We start from the raw sequence: 20,000 nt of genomic DNA on the forward strand, positions 1-20,000 counted from the left end.
GAGACAGGAGTCTGGGAGGGATGGCACGGTGAGACAGGAGTCTAGGAGGGATGGCACGGTGAGACAGGAGTCTAGGAGGGATGGCACGGTGAGACAGGAGTCTGAGAGGGATGGCACGGTTTGGGTAGAGATGAGTTTATGTGACATGCAGATATTCGAGCACATCAGAGATTGTACTGTTGCTGATGCACACAGAAATGGAAACAGTACGTGAGACATGTCTATGGATGATCTCTAAGCATTTATTGCACTCTTCTATGTCCACAGGGCGCACGGTGGAAAGAGCATGGATGTGGAGTCATTTTGGGGAGGACTTTTCCGAGAGACCACGCAGCGCAATTGCTTCATAGAGATTATGCGACACCGTCTGAAGGTGCACAAAACAAGGAAAACGATGTGCAGCGCAACTGATTCTGTTTGTGGGGGTTGCTCACACAAAGCCCCGAAGATGTGTGCTGACTGTGGACCCAAAGCATAAAGAGAAGACTAGAATGATTCATGCGTAAAGGCACGCTTCTTGGTCTTCAATTGTAGATTTTTTTTTACCATTCAAGACGATGGCCTTTTCTCCCCATTGAAATATTGTTATAGTTCAAAAAGTAGGAATGTCGTAGTGCAGACCAGACCTAGCTAGCTACGCCCAGGACCAGAGCTAGTGCAGACCAGACCTAGCTAGCTACGCCCAGGACCAGAGCTAGTGCAGACCAGACCTAGCTAGCTACGCCCAGGACCAGAGCTAGTGCAGACCAGACCTAGCTAGCTACGCCCAGGACCAGAGCTAGTGCAGACCAGACCTAGCTAGCTACGCCCAGGACCAGAGCTAGTGCAGACCAGACCTAGCTAGTGTTGTGGAAGAATCAGAATTGGTTGGTAACATCGGTAAGATGTTTTATATTCATCATATGTTTGTAAGTTACTTCTCATCAGAATGTTATTTTTGTATAATATTGTGGCGGGGTTGCAGTATCTGTTCTATGTCAAGACTAAGTTGCTTGGGCCGGAGAGAGGGGAGAGGTCAAGCGTGTATCTCTTGGCTCCACAATGTCTGTGTGCCAGTCAGTGTGTCTCTGTGATCTTGTCAAGTAGGATGGATTTGATATATGCCTGTTGATATGGAGGATTTGTTTATGGTTCTGAGTTTGAGAAAGGAGACAAAGTTGAACAATGAATTATGCCGATGCTTTCTTATCCTGTGTGTGTCTTTGCTATAAAGGATCTCAGTTGAAATGTGGAAGGAGCTCTCAGAGAATTCATTGATAGACACTGAATTGATCTGAGAGTCACAGGGTTGTGATAGAGCTCATATAATTAAAGATGGACTTTGTGATAACTAACTCTGACTTGTGTGTGGTTTGCTCTCATGATTTGGTAAATAGAGGAAATTTCCACGACACTAGCTACGCCCAGGACCAGAGCTAGTGCAGACCAGACCTAGCTAGCTACTCCCAGGACCAGAGCTAGTGCAGACCAGACCTAGCTAGCTACGCACAGGACCAGAGCTAGTGCAGACCAGACCTAGCTAGCTACGCCCAGGACCAGAGCTGGACCAGAGCTAGAAGGAGTTGTGTGGTTTATTAGTCGTGGTCAGTAGTTGCAGTTGTGTGGTTGTGGTTAGTAGTTGGGTTCAGTAGTTGTGTGGTTGTGGTCAGTAGTTTTATGGTTGTGGTCATTAGTTGTGTGGTTCAGTATTTATGGTCAGTAGTGTTGGTAAGTAGGTGTGTGGCTCAGTAGTGGTGTGGTTGTGGTCAGTAGATGTAGTCAGTAGTTATGTGGTTGTGGTCAGTAGTTTTAGTATGTAGGTGTGTGGTTCAGTAGTTGTGGTCAGTAGTTCTATGGTTGTGGTCAGTAGCTAGTTGTGGTTAGTAGTGGTCAGTCATTTTGTGGTTGTGGTCAGTAGTTATGGTCAGTAGTTGTGTAGTACTTTTGCAGGCTCTTTGGGCCCTACAGTATGGACCTGGTCAGTGGTTGTGGTCATAAGTTCTGTGGTTCAGTAGTTTTTGTGGTTAGTAGTTGTATGATTGTGGTCAGTAGTTGTGTGGTTGTGGTCACTAGTTGTGATCAGTAGTTGTGTGGTTCAGTAGTTGTATGGTCTTGATCAGTAGTTTTGGTAAATAGTTGTGTGGTTAATTAGTTTTGGTCAGTTAGTTGTGTGGTTGTGATCTGTAGTAGTGGTCAGTAGTTATGGTCAGTAGTTTTGTGGTTGTGGTCAGTAGCTGTGTGGTTGTGGTCAGTTGCTGTGGTCAGTAGTTGTGGACAGTAGTGGCCAGTAGTTTTGTGTTTGTGGTCATAAGTTGTGTGGTTCAGTAGTTGTGTGGTTGTGGTCGGTTGTTTTGGTCAGTATATTTGGTCAGAAGTTGTGTGGTTAATTTGTTGTGGTCAGTAGTTGTCAGTAGTTTTGGTAAGTAGTTGTGTGGTTCAGTAGTTGTGTAGTTTTGATCAGAACTTTTGGTAAGTAGTTGTGTGGTTTATTCATTGTGGTAAGTAATTGTAGTTGTGGTCAATAGTTTTGTGGTTGTGATAATTAGTTCTGTGGTTCAGTAGTTGTGGGCAGTTGTGGTCAGTAGCTAGTTAGGTCAGTAGTTGTAGTCAGTAGTTGTGGTCAGTAGTTGTGGTCAGTAGTTTTGTGGTTGTGGTTCAGTAGTTGTGGCCAATATTTGTGTCATTGTGGTCAGTAGTTGTGGTCAGTAGCTGGTTGTGGTCAGTAGTTGTGGTCAGTAGCTATTTATGGTCAGTTGTTGTGGTTGTGATCAGTAGTTGTAGTTGTGATCAATAGTTGTGGTTCAGTAGTTGTGTCGCTGTGGTCAGTAGTTGTGGTCATTAGCTAGTTATGGTCAGTGGTTGTGGTCAGTAGTTGTGTGGTTGTGGTTCAGTAGTTGTGGTCAATATTTGTGTCATTGTGGTCCGTAGTTGTGGTTGCTAGCTTGTTGTGGTCAGTAGCTAGTTGTGGTCAGTAGCTAGTTGTGGTCAGTAGTTGTGGTCGCTAGATGTGGTCAGTAGCTAGTTGATGTCAGTAGTTGTGGTAGCTAGATATGGTCAGTAGCTAGTTGTGGTCAGTATTCGTGTCATTGTGGTCAGTAGTTGTGATCACTAGATGTGGTCAGTAGCTAGTTGTGATCAGTAGTTTTGTGGTTGTGATCAGTAGTTGTGGTTCAGTAGTTGTGTCGCTGTGGTCAGTAGTTGTGTGGTTGTGGTCAGTAGTTGTGGTCAGTGTCTAAACTACAGTTGTTGCGTGTAAAAACTGAAAGATGAGAAGTGATCGGGTGAAATATGAAGCGGGTGAATGGAGACATCTTCGCTCTACCCAATCAGAGCAGCAAGATCAACATACAGCCAGCCCTTCTCCATTTGTGCTACATAAATACTGCACTATTATCCACAAAACTTATTTTCTAGATTCATGATAGTGTGAAAGGAAAGGAAAGTGAACTTTAAATGTGATGTACAGTAGTTTCATTGAAATTTGCAGCTGTTGTTGGTAAGTAATGAATCTGCTGACTTCTGACATGACTTACTGCATATTTAATGAAAGCAGTTGATGGGTTACTAAAACAGCTCTACCTCACATTTGAAAAGCAGAGAAGTAAAGGAACATTTCATACGCTATAAGTTTATCTCTGACTTGTTAGGGGAGTGGTCAAAATGGCAGTTGTTTGGAAACAGTTGCGGGAAAATATGTTAATGTGGTTACTACAACTGCTGCGTCATTAAATTGCTAACATATCTTATGTTAATGTGGTTACTACAACTGCTGCGTCATTAAATTGCTAACATATCTTATGTTAATGCAGTTACTACAACTGCTGCGTCATTAAATTGCTAACATATCTTATGTTAATGCAGTTACTACAACTGCTGCGTCATTAAATTGCTAACATATTTTTGTTCCGACAAATTTCAGTAGTTTTGGTAAGATTTTCAGTAGTAGAGAAGTAGGCGGAAATGTCCTACCATCTAACCTTTTGGGAAAGTGGTAAAAATGTCAGTTTCTAAAAAGTTCCGGAAAATGTTGTTGATGCGGTTACTAAAACAGCTATAACGTTGGATCGGTACCAGATAATAATTTGAATTGCAAGGAAGTAGACCAAGTTATCATATCATCTAACTTGTCTAAATTGTTGGAAAAGTGGTGAAAGTTGCTGATTTGTGTCAAAAGTTGCATTGTTACATTTACAGTCAATGGAATGTTGGAAGTGATGACGTCACAATGGGACCTTTAGAATGTTGTGGAAATGCCATGAAATGGACGGAGGACGCAAAGTTTAATAGTTTAAAAAGTAGAAAAGATATGAAAATGTCAATCCAGACCAGTTTACACAAATATAAAAGTCTGAACTGCGTTTCTAGTTTAAAAGTGTAATAGGAGTTCAGTGCTGAAGAAGGAGAATTATGTACAAGTTTCTCTAGTTCCATAAAACTGGCAGCAGTGTTCCCAATGTTTTTTTCTGTGAGAATCACTATTGGCTTTTCGCTAGAAGGCACTAGATCGGGGATGGGCAACTGGCAGACCCTTTTGTAGGCCCCCAGATCAATCAAATCTATTATTGGCCTTTTTGTTTTGCCATTGAAATGCATTGGGAGCTCATTTAAATATTGTTATAGTTCAAAGCAATCTAAGTTGGGGCAGTCTGAACATTTGGAAGTTGGTTTCGTTTAAATAGCTTAAATCGTTTAAGCTCTAGAGTGGGCAGAATAAATATAAAAATAATACTATGTAAGAAATATAGAGTTGTGCTCAAATATTTATTTTAGGAACTCAGTCGGGATCTCAACTTTTGAAATTGTTGAGAGTTAGAATAGTAGAATACACAAGGTGCCATTTCTAAATGTGGTAGTGCATCTCAGCAGTTTCTCTCTTGTTATGTCAGTCACTGACAGTCACTCAATTAGCCATGTCAGCCAACATGTTTTAGATTGGTAAATTAGTCTAGCGGGCAGCTATCTAAACTTGTAGTCATCATGATCGAATTACTAACCGGGAGGCGCCCATTGATTTTGTTACTCACTTTCACTCAGATTTATTAGAAACAGTAAACACCCCGTGGAAAGATTAGTAGAATTTTGGTTCGGGACAGCTCTGACTGCATATGTGGGTACGGATGTGGGTACAACTACGGCCCCTCATGATGAGTTCAGACATTTTGTGGCCCTCACCCCCAGCCTGCACTAGATGTTTTACCATTGCCACGACAACGTCACAGCACCAATTTGCCTTGCCTTGCATAGACATCTTCTCTTTTCGTTTACGGCAGAATTGAGTGGAAAAAGTCTCTAAATGTTATCAAAACGCTCAGTGGCTAAACTCTCCAAGGTAGCCTCAAAAGTAGCTGCATTTGTTGCTAGGCTCTTTTCTAATTAAAAGCCAGTAGACTTACCCCAGAGGGAAGGGGTGTGGCCGTGAGGTGGGGCGGAGCCTGGTCACCATGACGACTCATCATCTCCTGCAATATGTTGTCTTTACACTCCAGCTCTCTCTGCAAGCCAGCCTGTACACACACATGATGTATATGTAAAACTGAAAAAAAAGAACAAAGATCTGTGGTGTAGTGTCTGTCTGTGGTACTACCTTCTGCAGCTGGCTCTCCTCCAGTTTGTGTTTGTGCTGCTGCAGCAGTCGGTCCTTCTGTCCAAGTTCCTTCTACACACACACACACACACACACACACACAGTTCCACACACAGAGAGAGAACACTCCCCTGTACAGTTCCACACATATACAGTTATATAAATGGAACCTGCTCCCCTGTACATTTCTAGACTGTAGACCTCAGAGAGAGAACCTACTCCCCTGTACATTTCCAGACTGTAGACCTCAGAGAGAGAGAGAACCTACTCCCCTGTACAGTTCCAGACTGTAGACCTCAGAGAGAGAGAGAACCTACTCCCCTGTACATTTCCAGACTGTAGACCTCGGAGAGAGAGAGAACCTACTCCCCTGTACAGTTCCAGACTGTAGACCTCGGAGAAATAGAGAGAGAACCTACTCCCCTGTACAGTTCCAGACTGTAAACCTCAGAGAAATAGAGAGAGAGAGAGAGAGAGAGGATGTGTGTCTTACCTTGCACTCACTCAGCAACCTGCTCCTCTCATCCAACTTCCTCTGTAGCTCCGCCTATGACACAACCGACTGGGTCAATATGGATGGGAGTGTGTGTGTGTGTCTGTGTATGTGTGTGTGTGTGTAGAAGGAACTTAATAGCTACTGCGGTGAGACAGGCTGTCCCATTATCAGTGTATTGTCAGACCTCCTCGTTGACCTGATAGCCAGAACACATCCATTAACATTCTTGTGTAAGAGGAAGTTGGTTTGATGTTGATGATGGTTGGGAAGTAACGGATTACATGTCATGTGATTACCAAAAAACGGTAACAAGTTACATTAACAGCTAAAATATTGTAATCAACGTTTATTCGCCACGTTCACAGGATACAGCAGGTGTTAAACAGTACAGTGACATTCTTACTTTGACACCTCTTTCCCACAATGCAGTGATAATAGAAAATAGAAGGAAACATTTAATTAAAATAAAAACAAGAACTACAACGCGAATTAGAAACATAAGAATGCAAGTATATATAGGTCACAGTATTCGTCGTCTGAAGAAGAGGAATCATCGGACCAAAGCGCAGCGTGGTAAGTGTTCATGCTTTCTTTATTAAAACTGAACACGATAACAAAATAACAAAGGGAATAACCGAAACAGTCCTGAAAGGTGCAAAACACTAAACAGAAATGAACTACCCACAACAACCCTGTGGGGAGAAGCTGCTTAAGTATGGTCCCCAATCAGAGACAATGATAGACAGCTGTCCCTGATTGAGAACCATACCCGGCCAAAACAAAGAAATACAACACCAAAATAGAGACATAAAAAACTCTAAGGTCAGGGTGTGACAGTACCCCCCCCCCCCCAAAGGTGCGGACTTTAAAACCTGAACCTATAGGGGATGCTCTGGGTGGGCATTTCTCCGCGGTGGTGGCTCTGGTGAGGGACGTAGACCCCGCTCCACCTCTGGCTTGGCCCACTTAGGTGGCGCCTCTAGAGCGAGAACCCTCGTCGCCGATCCCGGACTGGGGACCCTCGTAGCGGGGCCTGGACCGGGGACTCTCGTAGAGAGCTCCGGACTGAAGGGACCCTCGTGGGAAGCTCCGGACTGGAGGGACCCTCGTGGGAAGCTCCGGACTGGAGGGCGCCTCGTGGGAAGCTCCGGACTGGAGGGCGCCTCGTGGGAAGCTCCGGACTGGAGGGCGCCTCGTGGGAAGCTCCGGACTGGAGGGCGCCTCGTGGGAAGCTCCGGACTGGAGGGCGCCTCGTGGGAAGCTCCGGACTGGAGGGCGCCTCGTGGGAAGCTCCGGACTGGAGGGCGCCTCGTGGGAAGCTCCGGACTGGAGGGCGCCTCGTGGGAAGCTCCGGACTGGAGGGCGCCTCGTGGGAAGCTCCGGACTGGAGGGCGCCTCGTGGGAAGCTCCGGACTGGAGGGCGCCTCGTGGGAAGCTCCGGACTGGAGGGCGCCGTGGGAAGCTCCGGACTGGAGGGCGCCTCGTGGGAAGCTCCGGACTGGAGGGCGCCTCGTGGGAAGCTCCGGACTGGAGGGCGCCTCGTGGGAAGCTCCGGACTGGAGGGCGCCTCGTGGGAAGCTCCGGACTGGAGGGCGCCTCTGGAAGCTCCGGACTGGAGGGCGCCTCTGGAAGCTCCGGACTGGAGGGCGCCTCTGGAAGCTCCGGACTGGAGGGCGCCTCTGGAAGCTCCGGACTGGAGGGCGCCTCTGGAAGCTCTGGACTGGAGGGTGCGGACTGGAGGGCTCCTCTGGAGGGTGCGGACTGGAGGGCTCCTCTCGAGGGTGCGGACTGGAGGGCGCCTCTGGAGGGTGCGGACTGGAGGGAGCCTCTGGAGGGTGCGGACTGGAGGGCGACTCTGGAGGGTGCGGACTGGAGGGCTCCTCTGGAGGGTGCGGACTGGAGGGCTCCTCTGGAGGGTGCGGACTGGAGGGCGCCTCTGGAGGGTGTGGACTGGAGGGCGACTCTGGAGGGAGGAGACGCAGAGATAGCCTGATGCGTGGGGCTGCTACAGGGCCCACCAGGCTGGGGAGACCTACAGGAGGCCTGGTGCGTAGAGGAGGCACCGGACGAACCGGGCTGTGGCGGAGCACTGGAGCTCTGGGGCGCAGCCTTGGCCACCACTCATCCAGGCTGGATGACCACTTTAGCCCGGACCCTCCAGAGTGCAGGCACAGGACTCACCAGGCTGGGGAGACATACAGGAGGCACCGGATTACACTGGGCCGTGGAGGCGCACTGGCGGTCTCGAGCACAGAGCTGGCACCACCCGTTCTGGCACCGGGACGCTGGCACCGAGCACACCGGCCTGTGAATGGTCCGCCTCGACACCGTGAGCATCACCCTATAGCACGGGGCCTGACCAGTTACATGTTCGCCACGGTAAGCACGGGGAGTGGGCTCAGGTCTCCAACCTGACTCTGCCACAATCCTCATGTGCACACCCCAAAAATGTTTGAGGCTGCCTCTCGGGCTTCCTTGCCTCTCTTGACAACAAGGTAGACGAAATCCAAGCAAGGATTGCCAACCAGAGTGACATCAGAGATTGTAACGTTCTTCGAGACACGCTATCGGAGTCGGTACAGCCACCTGGTTTCTTCACGCATCGTGCAGACAGAAACAAACCTATTTCTGGTAAGAGGAGGGGCAGGGGGGTATGCCTTATGGTTAACGAGTTGTGGTGTGATCATAACATACAGGAACTCAAGTCCTTTTGTTCACCTGACCTAGAATTCCTTACAATCAAATGTTGACCGCATTATCTACCAAGAGAATTCTCTTCGATTATAATCACAGCCGTATATATCCCCCCCAAAGCAGTCACATCGATGGCCCTGAACAAACTTTATTTGACTCTATGTAAACTGGAAACCCCATATCCTGAGGCTGCAGTTATTGTAGCTGGGGATTTTAACAAGGCTAATCTGAAAACAAGACTCCCTAAATTCTATCAGCATATCGAATGTGCGACCAGGCCTGGTAAAACCCTCTATCATTGTTACTCTAACTTCCGAGGCGCATACAAAGCCCTCCCTCCTTTCGGAAAATCTGACCATGACTCCATTTTGTTGCTCCCAGCCAAGAGACAGAAACTAAAACAGGAAACGCCCATGCTCAGATCTGCTCAACGCTGGTCCGACCAATCTGATTCCACGCTTCAAGATTGCTTCAATCACGTGGATTGGGATATGTTCCGCATCGTGGCAAACAATAACATTGATGAATACGCTGATTTATGAGAAAGTTTATTAGCAAGTGCAATGGTGATGTTGTACCCACAGCAACTATTAAAACATTCCCCAACCAGAAACCGTGGATTGATGGCATCATTCGTGCAAAACTGAAAGCGTGAACCACTGCTTTCAATCAGGGCAAGGGGACCGGAAACATGACCGAATATAAACAGTGTAGCTATTCCCTCCGCAAGGCAATCAAACAAGCTACGCGTCAGTATAGAGACAAAGTAGAGTCAAAATTCAACAGCTCAGACACGAGAGGTATGTGGCAGGGTCTACAGTCAATCACAGACGACAAGAAGAAAACCTGCCCCGTCGCTGACCACGATGTCCTGCTCCCAGACAAACTAAACAACTTCTTTGCTAGCTTTGAGGTCAATACAGTGCCAATGACACGACCCGCTACCAAAAACTGAGAGCTCTCCTTCACCGCAGCCAACGTGAGTAAAGCATTTAAACATGCTAAACCTCGCAAGGCTGCCGGCCCTGTAAGGGAGGGCCTTGTATGCTTGCTTGTAAGTTGTAGCAGTAACAGTGGTTTAGGTCTTTATCACACCCTAGTGGTGAAGGAGACATGATGATAAAAGTTAGGCAATCACAGAAAGAAAAAAAATCACAGGCAACAAGAAAAGCAGCCTATGGATGCATGGCTTCCTGCTTGTTTATTGCCTCATACAATTGGTTAGTGCCAGCTTGTTGTGGTTGTCCTGAGGTGGAATATATACAGCAGTCATGACAACAGATGAAAACTCTCTCGGGAGGTAGAAGGGTTGGCATTTGACCATTAGGTATTCCAAGATGGGTGAACAATAGGTTGAGAAGTCTGCACAGCATCTGTTGTTGAAGAATAGACATACTCTTCCCCCTCTGGAATCCCTGAATCCAATGACCATTCTGCTCAGGTGAATAGAGAATCCATCGAGTTGGATAGCAATGGGGGGTATCTTGTTCGAAAGCCATGTTTCAGAAAAACAAATCATATTGCAGTTACGAGAGTCCCGTTGATAGGAGGTCATCCATCTTATTTTCAAATGATTGGCCAATAGAATTGAGGGAAGTGGTGGACAGTTTTCCATTTGCTTTAGTCTCAACAGGATGCCTGATCTCTTGCCTCTTTTTTGCAGGCGTTCCTCTTGGGCGTTCCCTCTTGGGCGTTCCCTCTTGGGCGTTCCCTCTTGGGCGTTCCCTCTTGGACGTTCCCTCTTGGACGTTCCCTCTTGGACGTTCCCTCTTGGGCGTTCCCTCTTGGGTAGCCAGTAGATTAGCTCGGAGGTACATAAAGAGCCCAGGGCGGATGAGTCAAAGCCAAAGCCGAAATTGAGGTTAGTAACTGCCAAACTAATGTTCAAAAGTTTTTGTCGATCGTAAGAAATTATTGTGAATACATTTAGTGAAAATATGTGATTACAGTTACCTCTTTGATTACTTTTTAATTCCTAAAGGGTGTTTCTCTATGATATGATATTCAGAATTGAAAAAAGGTGTAAGTTTAAGTTTGTTCAACCACTATGATGACACACCAAATGCATTTGTATGAATCCTTTTTGTCTTCTTCTACAAAAGGGAAATTAATACAAAAGTAACTGATGTTATTAGATGACCTTACTGAGTTTGGTTAAGGACGCAAGAGGGATGTTAACATTTTTTAAGTTTGTTGTTCTTTTGACCTCTACATGGAGCAGACCTGTGCTGACAATTTAGTAAAATACCAGCCCCTCGTGTCATGTCGGGACAGCCCTGTTTATCACTGCAAACTTGTAGTGCTGGTATTTGGTAGTCTCTGCCATGTACATAGGCTGACAGTATGTGGCCTTCAGATTGCAGGTCTAAAACAAGGCAAAGCAACAAGCGAGGTACTGTTCCGTGTTAGCCGTCATGGGCAGCCTAGCTGTATGGAGAAGGTGCTTTCTGTATCCATGAGAGTCCATATATCCATGACCTATGAAATGCTTGAATTATTCTCACCTGTAATGTGATTTAAATAAGGTTTTTGAGTGTGCAGTATGTGTGTGTGTCATACGTTGAGGCTGGTGAGTTGGTCCTGGGTCATGCTGGCTCTGAGCTGCTCCTGTTTTAGCTGTAACATACACTCCTCCTGGGCAAACAATCTTTGCTGCTGTGCCTCCTATATACACACAGACACACAGACACACAGACAGACAGACAGACAGACAGACAGACAGACAGACAGACAGACAGACAGACAGACAGACAGACAGACAGAACACAGAACACAGAGAGAGCACAAGTTTATTTTTTACTATTTTCTATTTTCATTGTAGAATAATAGTGTAGACATCAAAACTATATAAAAAACTATGTTCTGGTTCATTTCTAGCTTGTTAGCTGGCTAGCGTTAAGTTAGCTGGCTAGCGTTAAGTTAGCTGGCTAGCGTTAAGTTAGCTGGCTAGCGTTAAGTTAGCTGGCTAGCGTTAAGTTAGCTGGCTAGCGTTAAGTTAGCTGGCTAGCGTTAGCTGGCTAGCGTTAAGTTAGCTGGCTAGCGTTAAGTTAGCTGGCTTGCCAGTTCAAATAATGACCATATCATATACAGAGCCTTGCAAAAGTATTCACCCTGTTTTCCTATTTTGTTGCATTACATACTGTAATTTAAAGAACACCCTCTGTGTAACTCTTTATCCACAATATAGCAGGGGGTTTAAAGCCATAACATCTATGTTTTTCTATCAGCAGACTATGATCGATAATGTCAAAAGCTGCACTGAAGTCTAAAAAAACAGCTCCCACAATCTGTTTATCATCAATTTCTCTCAGCCTATCACCAGTAATTTGTGCAAGTGCCATGTTTACAGTAAAATAGCATTGTACCTGGTCAAACACTATTTTTTCCAGAAGTTTACTAAAAGTTGGTAACAGGCTGATTGAGCCAGTAAAGGAGGCTTTACTATTCTTGGGTAGCAGAATGACTTTAGCTTCCCTCCAGGCCTGAGGGAACACACTTTACTATTCTTGGGTAGCAGAATGACTTTAGCTTCCCTCCAGGCCTGAGGGAACACACTTTACTATTCTTGGGTAGCAGAATGACTTTCGCTTCCCTCCAGGCCTGAGGGAACACACTTTCTAGTAGTCTTAGATTAAAGATATGGAGAATAGGAGTGGCATTATCATCTGCTGTAATCCTCAGTAATTTTCCAAGTTGTAAGACTCCGGTGGCTTGTCATTGTTGATAGACAATCATTTGTTCATTATTTCCACTTTACGGAATTCAAAATTACAATTCTTGTCTTTTGTAATTTGATCAGCTATACTTGGATGTGTAGTGTCAGTGTTTGTTTATGGCATGTCATGCCTAAATTTGCTAATCTTGCCAATGAAAAAATCATTAAAGTAATTGGCAATATAAGTAGGTTTTGTGATGAATGAGCCATCTTACTCAATAAATGAGTTTGCCTTTTTGCCCAGAATTTCATGGTAACCTCCAGTCAAGGTTTGAATATTGGTAAGCTGTGTGTTAGACTCACCTTGACTCCACGCAGGTTCCGTACCTCCTGTTTACAACGCAACAGCTCTCTCTGTAACAACACAACCATCACACACACACATTTTAGTCATTTAACTTCCAGTTAGTGCATTCATCTTAAGGTAGCTAGTTGAGATTACCATATGTCATAGTCAGTACATTCATCCCCATATAGCCAGGTGGGAGAACCACATATCACAGTCATAGTCAGTGCATTCATCTTAAGGTAGCTAGGTGAGACAACCACATATCACATCCATAGTAAGTACAATTTTCCTCAATAAACTATATATCAAAGTCAGTGCTAGTAGGCAAAGACAAGCTTTTCGGGTGGGGGGGAAAAGACAGCATTTCTCTACAGCTGGCCATGCTTTCCACCTGGCTACCCCTACCCCGGTCAACTGCCCTGCTTTCCACCTGGCTACCCCTACCCTGGTCAACTGCCCTGCTTTCCACCTGGCTACCCCTACCCCGGTCAACTGCCCTGCACCCCCCACAGCAACCTGCCCAAGCCTCCCCCATTTCTCCTTCACCCAAATCCAGGTAGCTGATGTTCTGAAAGAGCTGCAAAATCTGGACCCCTACAAATCAGCCGGGCCAGACAATCCGGACACTCTCTTTCTAAAATCATACTCAAAAAATTGTTGCAGTCCTTATTACTAGCCTGTTCAACCTCTCGTTCGTATTGTCTGAGATCCCCTAAGATTGGAAAGCTGCCGCGGTAATACCCCTCTTCAAAGGGGGAGACACTCTAGACACAAACTGCTACAGACCTATATCTCGGTCGCAGTTGTAAATGAGAGTTTGTTCTCAACTAGTCTACCTGGTGAAATAAAGGTGACAATAAAAAACACAATGGAGTCGTTCCATGCCATGACACCCACTATCTCAGATTGGTTCTGGAGTTACATTACTCAATCATTATATTGTTCAAACCCAACATCCGGTTTGGACCAAACTTATTCCTACCAATAAGTAAGACATAAGGAATCCAAAACAATGGTTAGAAGCCACCCACGGACCCCTCACCCCGCATGCCAAACCCACACTAACAAATCAAATTAAATGTGTTTGTCACATGCTTGGTAAACAACAGGTGTGGACTAACAGTGAAATGCTTGGTAAACAACAGGTGTAGACTAACAACAACAGGTGTAGACTAACAACAACAGGTGTAGACTAACAGTGAAATGCTTGGTAAACAACAGGTGTAGACTAACAACAACAGGTGTAGACTAACAACAACAGGTGTAGACTAACAACAACAGGTGTAGACTAACAGTGAAATGCTTGGTAAACAACAGGTGTAGACTAACAGTGAAATGCTTGGTAAACAACAGGTGTAGACTAACAACAACAGGTGTAGACAAACAACAACAGGTGTAGACTAACAACAACAGGTGTAGACTAACAACAACAGGTGTAGACTAACAACAACAGGTGTAGACTAACAGTGAAATGCTTGGTAAACAACAGGTGTAGACTAACAACAACAGGTGTAGACTAACAGTGAAATGCTTGGTAAACAACAGGTGTAGACTAACAACAACAGGTGTAGACTAACAACAACAGGTGTAGACTAACAACAACAGGTGTAGACTAACAGTGAAATGCTTGGTAAACAACAGGTGTAGACTAACAACAACAGGTGTAGACTAACAACAACAGGTGTAGACTAACAACAACAGGTGGAGACTAACAGTGAAATGTTTGGTAAACAACAGGTGTAGACTAACAACAACAGGTGTAGACAAACAACAACAGGTGTAGACTAACAACAACAGGTGTAGACTAACAACAACAGGTGTAGACTAACAGTGAAATGCTTGGTAAACAACAGGTGTAGACTAACAGTGAAATGCTTGGTAAACAACAGGTGTAGACTAACAACAACAGGTGTAGACTAACAGTGAAATGCTTGGTAAACAACAGGTGGAGACTAACAACAACATGTGTAGACTAACAGTGAGATGCTTGGTAAACAACAGGTGTAGACTAACAACAACAGGTGTAGACTAACAGTGAGATGCTTGGTAAACAACATGTGTAGACTACCAGTGACATAATAACAGAAAAATAGTAACATAATACACAATGAGTAACGATAACAGGGATAATAACATGGTTATATACAGGGAGTACCAGGTAGTAACATGGTTATATACAGGGAGTACCAGGTAGTAACATGGTTATATACAGGGAGTACCAGGTAGTAACATGGTTATATACAGGGAATACCAGGTAATAACATGGTTATATACAGGGAGTACCAGGTAGTAACATGGCTATATCCAGGGAATACCAGGTAATAACATGGTTATATACAGGGAGTACCAGGTAGTAACATGGTTATATACAGGGAGTACCAGGTAATAACATGGTTATATACAGGGAGTACCAGGTAGTAACATGGTTATATACAGGGAATACCAGGTAGTAACATGGTTATATCCAGGGAATACCAGGTAGTAACATGGTTATATACAGGGAGTACCAGGTAATAACATGGTTATATACAGGGAGTACCAGGTAGTAACATGGTTATATACAGGGAATACCAGGTAATAACATGGTTATATACAGGGAGTACCAGGTAGTAACATGGTTATATATGAGGAGTACCAGGTAGTAACATGGTTATATACAGGGAGTACCAGGTAATAACATGGTTATATATGAGGAGTACCAGGTAGTAACATGGTTATATACAGGGAGTACCAGGTAATAACATGGTTATATACAGGGAATACCAGGTAGTAACATGGTTATATATGAGGAGTACCAGGTAGTAACATGGTTATATACAGGGAGTACCAGGTAATAACATGGTTATATACAGGGAGTACCAGGTAGTAACATGGTTATATACAGGGAGTACCAGGTAGTAACATGGTTATATCCAGGGAGTACCAGGTAGTAACATGGTTATATACAGGGAATACCAGGTAATAACATGGTTATATACAGGGAGTACCAGGTAGTAACATGGTTATATCCAGGGGGTACCAGGTAATAACATGGTTATATACAGGGAGTACCAGGTAATAACATGGTTATATACAGGGAGTACCAGGTAATAACATGGTTATATACAGGGAGTACCAGGTAGTAACATGGTTATATACAGGGAATACCAGGTAGTAACATGGTTATATACAGGGAGTACCAGGTAGTAACATGGTTATATACAGGGAGTACCAGGTAATAACATGGTTATATACAGGGAGTACCAGGTAATAACATGGCTATATACAGGGAGGTAATAGCATGTCTATATACAGGGAGTACCAGGTAGTATCATGGTTATATCAAGGGAGTACCAGGTAATAACATGGCTATATACAGGGAGTATCAGGTAGTATCATGGTTATATACAGGGAGTACCAGGTAGTAACATGGTTATATCCAGGGAGTACCAGGTAATAACATGTCTATATATGAGGAGTACCAGGTAATACCATGGCTATATACAGGGAGTACCAGGTAATAACATATATTGTTCTGTTAAAGACCTGACTGGGTCCAGCACCCCACAGTATGACTTGTTATATAAAGACCTGACTGGGTCCAACACCCCACAGTATGACTTGTTATATAAAGACCTGACTGGGTCCAGCACCCCACAGTATGACTTGTTATATAGAGACCTGACTGGGTCCAACACCCCACAGTATGACTTGTTATATAAAGACCTGACTGGGTCCAACACCCCACAGTATGACTTGTTATATAAAGACCTGACTGGGTCCAACACCCCACAGTATGACTTATTATATAAATACCTGACTGGGTCCAACACCCCACAGTATGACTTGTTATATAAAGACCTGACTGGGTCCAGCACCCCACAGTATGACTTGTTATATAAAGACCTGACTGGGTCCAGCACCCCACAGTATGACTTGTTATATAAAGACCTGACTGGGTAAAGCACCCCACAGTATGACTTGTTATATAAAGACCTGACTGGGTCCAACACCCCACAGTATGACTGTGTTATATAAAGACCTGACTGGGTCCAACACCCCACAGTATGACTTGTTATATAAAGACCTGACTGGGTCCAACACCCCACAGTATGACTTGTTATATAAAGACCTGACTGGGTCCAGCACCCCACAGTATGACTTGTTATATAAAGACCTGACTGGGTCCAGCACCCCACAGTATGACTTGTTATATAAAGACCTGACTGGGTCCAGCACCCCACAGTATGACTTGTTATATAAAGACCTGACTGGGTCCAGCACCCCACAGTATGACTTGTGATATAAAGACCTGACTGGGTCCAGCACCCCACAGTATGACTTGTTATATAAAGACCTGACTGGGTCCAGCACCCCACAGTATGACTTGTTATATAAAGACCTGACTGGGTCCAGCACCCCACAGTATGACTTGTTATATAAAGACCTGACTGGGTCCAACACCCCACAGTATGACTTGTTATATAAAGACCTGACTGGGTCAACAACCCACAGTATGACTTGTTATATAAAGACCTGACTGGGTCCAACACCCCACAGTATGACTTGTTATATAAAGACCTGACTGGGTCCAACACCCCACAGTATGACTTGTTATATAAAGACCTGACTGGGTCCAGCACCCCACAGTATGACTTGTTATATAAAGACCTGACTGGGTCCAGCACCCCACAGTATGACTTGTTATATAAAGACCTGACTGGGTCCAACACCCCACAGTATGACTTGTTATATAAAGACCTGACTGGGTCCAGCACCCCACAGTATGACTTGTTATATAAAGACCTGACTGGGTCCAACACCCCACAGTATGACTTGTTATATAAAGACCTGACTGGGTCCAACACCCCACAGTATGACTTGTTATATAAAGACCTGACTGGGTCCAACACCCCACAGTATGACTTGTTATATAAAGACCTGACTGGGTCCAACACCCCACAGTATGACTTGTTATATAAAGACCTGACTGGGTCCAACACCCCACAGTATGACTTGTTATATAAAGACCTGACTGGGTCCAACACCCCACAGTATGACTTGTTATATAAAGACCTGACTGGGTCCATCACCCCACAGTATGACTTGTTATATAAAGACCTGACTGGGTCCAACACCCCACAGTATGACTTGTTATATAAAGACCTGACTGGGTCCAACACCCCACAGTATGACTTGTTATATAAAGACCTGACTGGGTCCAACACCCCACAGTATGACTTGTTATATAAAGACCTGACTGGGTCCAACACCCCACAGTATGACTTGTTATATAAAGACCTGACTGGGTCCAACACCCCACAGTATGACTTGTTATATAAAGACCTGACTGGGTCCAACACCCCACAGTATGACTTGTTATATAAAGACCTGACTGGGTCCACACCCCACAGTATGACTTGTTATATAAAGACCTGACTGGGTCCATCACCCCACAGTATGACTTGTTATATAAAGACCTGACTGGGTCCAGCACCCCACAGTATGACTTGTTATATAAAGACCTGACTGGGTCCAGCACCCCACAGTATGACTTGTTATATAAAGACCTGACTGGGTCCAACACCCCACAGTATGACTTGTTATATAAAGACCTGACTGGGTCCAACACCCCACAGTATGACTTGTTATATAAAGACCTGACTGGGTCCAACACCCCACAGTATGACTTGTTATATAAAGACCTGACTGGGTCCAACACCCCACAGTATGACTTGTTATATAAAGACCTGACTGGGTCCAACACCCCACAGTATGACTTGTTATATAAAGACCTGACTGGGTCCAACACCCCACAGTATGACTTGTTATGTAAAGAACTGACTGGGTCCAACACCCCACAGTATGACTTGTTATATAAAGACCTGACTGGGTCCAACACCCCACAGTATGACTTGTTATATAAAGACCTGACTGGGTCCAGCACCCCACAGTATGACTTGTTATATAAAGACCTGACTGGGTCCAACACCCCACAGTATGACTTGTTATATAAATACATTTTCTGTAGCTTAACCAACAAGGCTCATAATTTAACAATTGTATTTGTATTTATAGACGGCATACAAGGTTGTCTACAGGAAATGACAGACGACAACAACACGTTACAGACACTGTCTTTTCCCTCTGAGGATAATACAGTGCCACCATCACAGCGCGCTAACAAAGACTGCCCCCCCTCCTTCTCAGCGGCTGACGTGAGTAAAACATTTAAACATGTTAACCCTCGCAAGGCTGCTGGCCCAGACGGCATCTCTATCCGCGTCCTCAGATCATGAGCAGACCAGTTGGCCAGTCTGCTGTCCCCACATGCTTCAAGATGGCTACCATTGTTCCAGTACCGAAGAAGGCAAAGATAACTGAACTAAATGACTATCGCCCAGTAGCACTCACTTCTGTCATCATGAAGTGCTTTGAGAGGCTAGTCAAGGATCATATCACCTCCACCTTACCGACCACCCGAGACCCACTTCAGTTTGCATTCTGGCCCAAACAAAGCAAACAGCAAATGCATCCTACAAGTTTGTCGTAACACGCTTGATGTAATCATTGTGTGCTAGCAATATAGGACCACATACTAAACGTTTCACTACTTTAATACACATAAGTGAATTTGTCCCAATGCTAAAACAAATGCTGTAATTTCTAAACGGTTCACCCGATATGGATCAAAAAACCATCATTATTAAAGCTGACAGTCTGCACAAACCTCATGGTTACCATTTCAAATGCAAAGTGTTGGACTACAGAGCCAAAATGAGTCACTGTCCCAGTAATTTTGGAGCTCAACATAACTTCTTAATGAAAAACAGTATTTACCTTCAGCTCCTGAGTCTCCTCCATACTCTGATCTAGATGACTACGAATTACCACCTAGAGAGACACAGAGAGAGAGACACACAGAGAGAGAGAGGGAGGAGGGATAGAGAGAGGGAGGGGAGGGATAGAGAGAGCGAGAGAGCGAGGGGAGGGATAGAGAGAGGGAGAGAGGCTGTGTGTGAGAAATAGGAAACGCAAAGTTGATGAATACAGAGGGAAAATTGATACCTGTCTCTCTCTCTCACACACACACACACACACACACACACACACACACACACACACACACACACACACACACACACACACACACACACACACACACACACACACACACACACACAGAAAGAGAAATATGATCTGCACAGAGAACAACGATCTGTCCTAGAGGGAGAGCTGTGTTTGGGTGTTACCAGTTGAGAGG

General features: G+C 44.8%; 1 protein-coding gene across 3 annotated transcripts in view; it reads right to left on the reverse strand.

Moving 5' to 3' along the window:
• The window catches only part of LOC135543970 (dixin-like), an 85,894-nt gene that overhangs the window by 32,122 nt on the left and 33,772 nt on the right, over positions 1–20,000 (reverse strand). For all 3 annotated transcript variants that reach the window (XM_064971282.1, XM_064971281.1, XM_064971283.1), the window contains exons 9-14: positions 19,577–19,630; positions 12,772–12,822; positions 11,313–11,417; positions 6,057–6,110; positions 5,564–5,635; positions 5,373–5,483 (exon numbers count right to left, since the gene is read on the reverse strand). In XM_064971282.1, coding sequence (XP_064827354.1) covers positions 5,373–5,483; positions 5,564–5,635; positions 6,057–6,110; positions 11,313–11,417; positions 12,772–12,822; positions 19,577–19,630 — 447 coding nt within the window. The remainder of the gene's footprint in view (positions 1–5,372; positions 5,484–5,563; positions 5,636–6,056; positions 6,111–11,312; positions 11,418–12,771; positions 12,823–19,576; positions 19,631–20,000) is intronic.

This window comes from Oncorhynchus masou, chromosome 8 (assembly GCF_036934945.1).
Source record: "Oncorhynchus masou masou isolate Uvic2021 chromosome 8, UVic_Omas_1.1, whole genome shotgun sequence".
Taxonomy (NCBI): Eukaryota; Metazoa; Chordata; class Actinopteri; order Salmoniformes; family Salmonidae; genus Oncorhynchus; species Oncorhynchus masou.